This window comes from Gracilinanus agilis, chromosome 5 (assembly GCF_016433145.1).
Source record: "Gracilinanus agilis isolate LMUSP501 chromosome 5, AgileGrace, whole genome shotgun sequence".
NCBI classification, from domain to species: Eukaryota; Metazoa; Chordata; class Mammalia; order Didelphimorphia; family Didelphidae; genus Gracilinanus; species Gracilinanus agilis.
Window position 1 is genome coordinate 299242545 of NC_058134.1, and position 6042 is coordinate 299248586.

The window sequence follows — 6042 nt, forward strand, 5'->3', positions numbered from 1 at the left end:
TCCAGTCACCTTTCCTCTCCTCCCTTCTTTCCCTAGACACCAAGGCACCTGGACCCAGGCAAGCAGAACGAGGGTGGGGCTGTTTGCAAAGCCCTGCCAAGGATGAGGGCACCAATTGGTTTAGGGGTGGGACGGGGCGGAGCAAGCTCCAGGTCCACAAGGCCTCCAGGGAGAAGGACCCACTGCGCCATCCATCTGCTTTCAGCCACATCTTCCCCAGGCACCAGGCCATGTGTCCCCTTTGGGCTGCGCTGGCTCTGGGCTGGTTGCCCCTAAGTTTGGGTAAGTGAGCGTCCTCTCTCCCTTTCTAGTCTTCTCCCCCAGCTCTCAAAGTCAGACTGCCAGACTGGGGGGCCCTAGAGCCAACAAGAGTATTGAGTATGTGTGGGAGGAATATCCACAGCAAGTTGACGTCTTGCTTCACTGCAGATGAGAAGACTGAGGACCACGGAGGGCAAGTCTCATAGTTGAGCTCCCTTTTCCACAGTCTTATGAAATGTCAGAGATAGAGGCTTGGGAATGGGAAGGGGTGCTTAGAACAAAACATGGAATATGGAACCTGAACAGAGACCCTGTCTCTTAACGTCCTAGGTGGAAAGGCACCAAATTCAGGGTCAGAAAAGACTCAAGTTCAGATGGTGCTTCTAATATTCCCTGACTGTGTGATCCTGAACAAGTCCATTCACTACTCTGAGCCTCAGTCTCTCCAGCTGTAAAATGAGAGGATTGAGGCCAGGGTCCCTTGGAATCCAAGCTTCTCTGATCCTCTCCTCCATTTGCCTCCCCCAGCGGTAGACCTGGAGCCTCAACTGGCCAGCATCACATTTGCCACAAATAACCCCACGTTGACCACCATCACTCTGGAGAAGCCCTTCTGCATGTTCAATGCCTCTAACCTTGGGAATGTCTCCTATGAGGTCAACCTGTACGTGATGGTGAATTCAGGTGAGTTCAGTTCTTGTGTCCTGGGGGGCCAGGGCCACAAGGGACCTCAAAGACCAGAAGAGCAGGGGCCTTGCCCAAGTTCACATAAAGGTGTTGGCCGAGTCAGACCCAGAATCCAAGTCTCCCGACTGCGTCTTGATTTTTATTTTTCTACTCTACTCATCCCCAGCGTAGCTCACTATCTGTCTAGGAAAAAGAGAAAGGGGGGATGGCCCACGCTCCTCTCAGAAGAAAGGGAAGGAAAGTGGGACAATCCAGATTCTGGACCTCCAAGATTCCAGGAAACTAGACTCAGGGTATATGGATTAGACCTGAATGAGGTGGCCAAGGCATTTTTTCTGAGTAGCAGGACCTGGGCATCGAGGCTTACCAAAACTCACTACCTCCCAGGGCACCCCATGCTCCCTTTGCCAAGATCCTGCTGTTGGGAAGTCCTTTCCTAAACATTGTCTTTGCAATTTCTTTCCATAATGGAGGCAGGGTTAGGATGGGTGTCTTCAAGTATTTTAGGAGGCATCCTGGTCAAGAAGGATTAGCCTTGTTCTGCCTAATCCCAGACAACAGAACTAGGAGCAGAGGGGGAATGTTTGGGGAGGCAGAAAGACTCCCTAACAATCAGGGGCACCTGAAAATAGACCAGATGTCCTCAGGAGGTAGGCAGGCTTTCATCCCTGCAGGTATCCAAGCAGAAACTGGCTGACTACTTGTTGGGGCTATCAGAGAGGAGATGCTTATTCAGGTTTGGGTTAGACAAGGAGATGCCTTCAGACATGAGTATCCTTAGCAGTAATTGTGATGGAGTTTGTGCTTTTCTGAATCCATATTTTTAGGAGTAGTAGTAGTACCAATCTTAATCAGTCTAAGGCTCTGGGTCCTTGGTTAGTGGCCCCTCGGCAGCCACCCCCCACCCCCACCCCCATCTCAAGTTGCTCCTATCAGATTCATTCCTTTATTGGGATCATCCCTTGCTGCAGCCCATAGGTAAAGATGACCTCCTGACAAAGGCCTGCTTGCCTTCCATGTGAGCTAGTGTGAGGGATGCTGGATTTGTAATCTGCTGAGACTGGGGGCCAGGTCTTACCTCTGACAGGTTACTTGCTGTGGGACCCTGGGCAGTTTTGAGACCAGGGCATCACAGATTTAGGGCTGGGAGGAACCTCGGAGACCTTCGGAGTCCAAGTCCATCAGTTTACAGTGGAGGAAATGGAGGCTCAGCCCTCATCAGATGACCTGTCCAGTGTCATCCCCAGGAAACTTCAGAGGCTGGAATCACTCAGCTTTCTCTGAAATGCTAGGGTGGAGGAAGCTCTACAGGGTCTACACCTACCTCGAAGGGCCATCGTGCTGCATAGATGCCAGCAATCTGCAACCTTCTCCATGCTGGGGGAAGTATCAAAATGCCTTCTTGCTCTCACCACTCTGGCCGAGAGGGAGGACTCAGGTGATGCACTGAACTGGCTGCTGTCCACATCGAAGGTGCTGATCCCGACACTAATAATGAACCTCCCATGGGGGAACTGCTTTTCAGGAAGTGTTAGATACGCGATCATCAAGGACAATCGAAGCTTCCCAATCAACAGCACATTCCAGGAGACTGCAGGGGGCCAGAGGGCACCTTACAAGGCTGCCTCCTTCATCCTGCCCCAGTGTGGTGACCTGCCCAACCTGGATGAGGCTGGGGATGTGAGCAAAGCTGCTGAGATTCTGAGTGCCTACCTGGTCAGGGTTGGAGACAATGGCTACTGCTCACTGAACCCTAACTTCAAGGGCACCTGCAACCCACCTCTGACAAGGGCCACAGAATATAGGTAGGTGGGCTTTGACTTCCCCTGGAACCCCTAAGTCAGAATCCTGGGATACTAAAGCTTCCAGGCTCTCTCAAATCACCTAGGGGCAGCCCACACCTGACCTAAAATCCCTCTTGACAGCATCCTGGATAGTGATCCCCCAGTCTCTGCTAGAAGACCTCTAGCTAGGAGGCACTCGTTGTCCTCTGAGGGTATCCATTCTTTGTCAGGATAGCTCTAGCTCTGAGCTCCTCCACCCCCAGGTCTCCTTGGTTTGGCCTTCTGGGACCAAGAAAAACAAAGATGAAATTCTATTTAATTCACCACATATTTTCTTAAAGCCCTTCAGCAAAATTCTACACTCAATGGGTATCTCTTCTGGAGTATCCCATGAATTCTTATGGCCATTCTCTCTGGGCCTCATTCCCCACATCTATAAAATGAAGACTGTATAGACTAGATGGTCTCAGAGATTCCTTCTACCTCTAAGATTCTCTATTCTCTATTCTAAGCTCCCTCTTAGTTCTGAGGTTCCTTGTTCTAAACTCCCTCCTAGCTCTGACATTCTCTGGTTCTAAGATCCTTCCCATCTTCATCTGACACTCCCTGTTCTTAGGTTCCTCTGAGCTCTGACCCCCTGACCCCTTATTCTAAGCTCCTTCCTAGCTCTGACCATCCCAGTTCTAAGATCCCTTCCCAGGTCTAATATTCCCTGTTCTAGGCTCCTTCCCAGCTCTAACATTCTACATTTTATATTCTAAGGTCTCTTCCAGGTCTGTCATTGTGTCCTGCCTTCTAGTCCCCCTCCTAAATTCTGTTGACCTCACAATTCTCCTTCATGACATCTGTTCTTTCTCCTTTCAGGTTCAAATACGTCTTGATTAATCCATCAAGTGGTTTTGTAGAGGATCAAACCCTCTGGTCTCAGCCAATCCGGACCAACCAGAGTAAGTGCAGGGGTTATCTGAGCTTGGGGTAATTGAGGTGATGGGGCCTCATTCCATTGCTCTTTCCTTAAGTTCTAGATACCCCATCCTGTGCATCAGGCACTTTGAGTCTCATGTCCATTTGTCAAAGGAGAAAACTGAGGCTGTGAAAGTTTAAGGATGGGCTTTGGGTGATATGACTCATGAAGGTCTTGGGGAGTGAGTGCCCTGGCAATGGGGAATGGATGGGAAGTGGGGGAGCAAGCCCCGAGATAGAACATCTTCTCTCTCTCTGCTCTGGGTAGGGAGTCAGTGTTCTGATGAATCTGGAATGGAGACTTGCTTGTGACTATCTGAGTGAACCTGGGCAAATGAACCTCTTAAGGCTTGTACAGGATGGACCTGAGAATCTTTTCTGGCTTTCACACTGGAAATATCAAATCTTTTAATCTGGAGAGGCAGGCACTGTCTGAAGTTTCCCCTGCCAGAGGCCAATGAGCGCTAGGTGGCTTCCCTCTTTTAAGTGAAATTAAATTAGGTTTCTCTGAGTTAAGGGAAAGAAAACCCAAACTGAAGTTTATGAAAGCATATCATTGTCTCCCTATTTTTTTGTTCAGGAAAAAGAGCTGTGGCTTGAGAATGGGTGACCCTGGGCAAGTCCACCTCTCTTGATTGGTTTCTCCATCCATTCTAACAGGGATGTATTGGGGATGAGATAGATGAGAAGGTGATAAGGTGGCACAGAACATCAGTAGGACAACCCCAGAGAGACATTCTGTCAGAGCTTGGTCCAGGCTCTCATTTTTTCTGAGGCACAGGGAGAGGACGGAGTATCAGTGGCTGGACCAGGACTCTTAGATCTTTGCCATTCAGCAACCTGGCCCTTCACTCCTCTCCCCTCTCCTCCTCATTAAGAAAAATGCTTAATGCGCTCCTTGGTGTCCCTTGTTTCAGTTTCCCCCTACTTGGAGATTGACACATGGCCTGGCAGGAGGAGTGGAGCCATGATAGTCATCACTTCCATCCTGAGCACCCTAGTGTTCTTCCTGCTGGTGGGGTTTGCAGCTGCTGTCATCTTGAGCTTTGTGTAAGTAGCTTCCTTGGTGAAAGAAGAAAGTTCAAGGCTGGGACCAGGGAGAATGCCACAAGGGGAGTGGGCCTACAGTCTGGTACTTTCCCGTCTTAATTCATTCTTCTTGTTAACTTGGTTAGCAAGGTTCTGTTGGTTCTACATCACTGAAGATCAATAAACCCTCTCTTAATTTGGTATCCTGGGACAAAGTCCCCTACCCTAGTTATGGCTACTATTTACTTATGGATTTCTATTTCTGTCCTGTGATCTCTTTGGCTTAGGAGTATGGGGAGCTCAGACTTAGAGACACAACATGAATCTCAAATCAGCCAGGAGGTGGTTCCAAAAGCCCAGGGATCCTCGGAGCCTTCCTATTCCTCTGTGAACCGGAGGCAGTCTCTGGACCGAGCTGAGGTCTATTCCAGCAAGCTCCAGGACTAAGACACTGATCCAACTCATCCTGAGAAAGTGTGTGTGTGTGTGTGTGTGTGTGTGTGTGTGTGTGTGTGTGTGTGACGCTAAGCANGTGTGTGTGTGTGTGTGTGTGTGTGTGTGTGTGTGTGTGTGTGTGTGAGAGAGAGAGAGAGAGAGAGAGAGAGAGAGAGAGAGAGAGAGAGAGAGAGAGTTTATGTAAATTGGTAGGTGTATATGCGTATGTGTATGCATGTGAATGCATTTAAATGTGTGTGTCTATGAGAGAAAGCACATCTGATTGGATCTTCCCCCCCCCCCCATTTCCTCTAGGTCTGGGGGTGAAAATGGTGGCACTCAATAAATGTTGACCCATTGACTTGGCCCAAGTTTAAATATTCTCTTGGTTTTAAACTCATCTGCTGATTCCGGGTCTTGGAGAGTACAAAGTAGATTCTGAATAAATTGATCCATTTGGGATTTCTGGTTAATTAAGGCTTCACTCACCAGGCATTAATTCATAAGTGTGTGAGTTAATGAGTACCTCATCACTAAGGGTATTCAAGCAAAGCCTTCCACATCACCAGCTGCCTCCTAGGCACCATCTGGTCACTCTAATACTGGACGAAGTATCCAGTTTGGAGACCTTGATTTCTCTAAATACTATCTGTTCTTTCAGAGGTAAAATGTTTTGTGCCTATTCTCCAAAACTGCTTCTAAGGCCAGTTTGCGGAACTTGCCCAAGGTTGTCCTGAGGGGTGGTGCAAGGGTCTGAACATGAAGCCCAGGTCTTCCATAGGCCATGCAGGATGCAAAGTTGGAGAACCCGAGTTTGAATCCTGCTCAGTCTGCTTACTCACTTAGACACATCCCTTCCCCTTTTCTGGTAACAAAGGGAGAA

At 48.9% G+C, this 6042-nt stretch overlaps 1 protein-coding gene across 2 annotated transcripts; it reads left to right on the forward strand.

The window, feature by feature from the left end:
• The first annotated feature begins 201 nt into the window (after positions 1–201).
• On the forward strand, positions 202–5213 carry UPK3A (uroplakin 3A). 2 transcript variants are annotated; one of them, XM_044678557.1, is made up of 6 exons: positions 202–282; positions 790–945; positions 2474–2753; positions 3597–3679; positions 4613–4745; positions 5012–5213. In XM_044678557.1, the coding sequence occupies exons 1-6, from the start codon at positions 231–233 to the stop codon at positions 5169–5171; spliced, it is 864 nt and encodes a 287-aa protein (XP_044534492.1). In that variant the 5' UTR covers positions 202–230; the 3' UTR covers positions 5172–5213. The 2 variants fall into 2 exon arrangements, with proteins under 2 accessions (XP_044534492.1, XP_044534493.1); XM_044678558.1 differs by having other exon boundaries at positions 5015–5213.
• The last annotated feature ends 829 nt before the right edge of the window (positions 5214–6042 follow it).

Coding starts and splice junctions, on each gene's coding strand:
- UPK3A (XM_044678557.1), top strand. CDS start 231: ATGTGTCCCCTTTGGGCTGCGCTGGCTCTGGGCTGGTTGCCCCTAAGT. Junction 2,754..3,596: donor ACAAGGGCCACAGAATATAG/GTAGGTGGGCTT, acceptor TTCTCCTTTCAG/GTTCAAATACGTCTTGATTA. Junction 4,746..5,011: donor GCTGTCATCTTGAGCTTTGT/GTAAGTAGCTTC, acceptor TCTTTGGCTTAG/GAGTATGGGGAGCTCAGACT.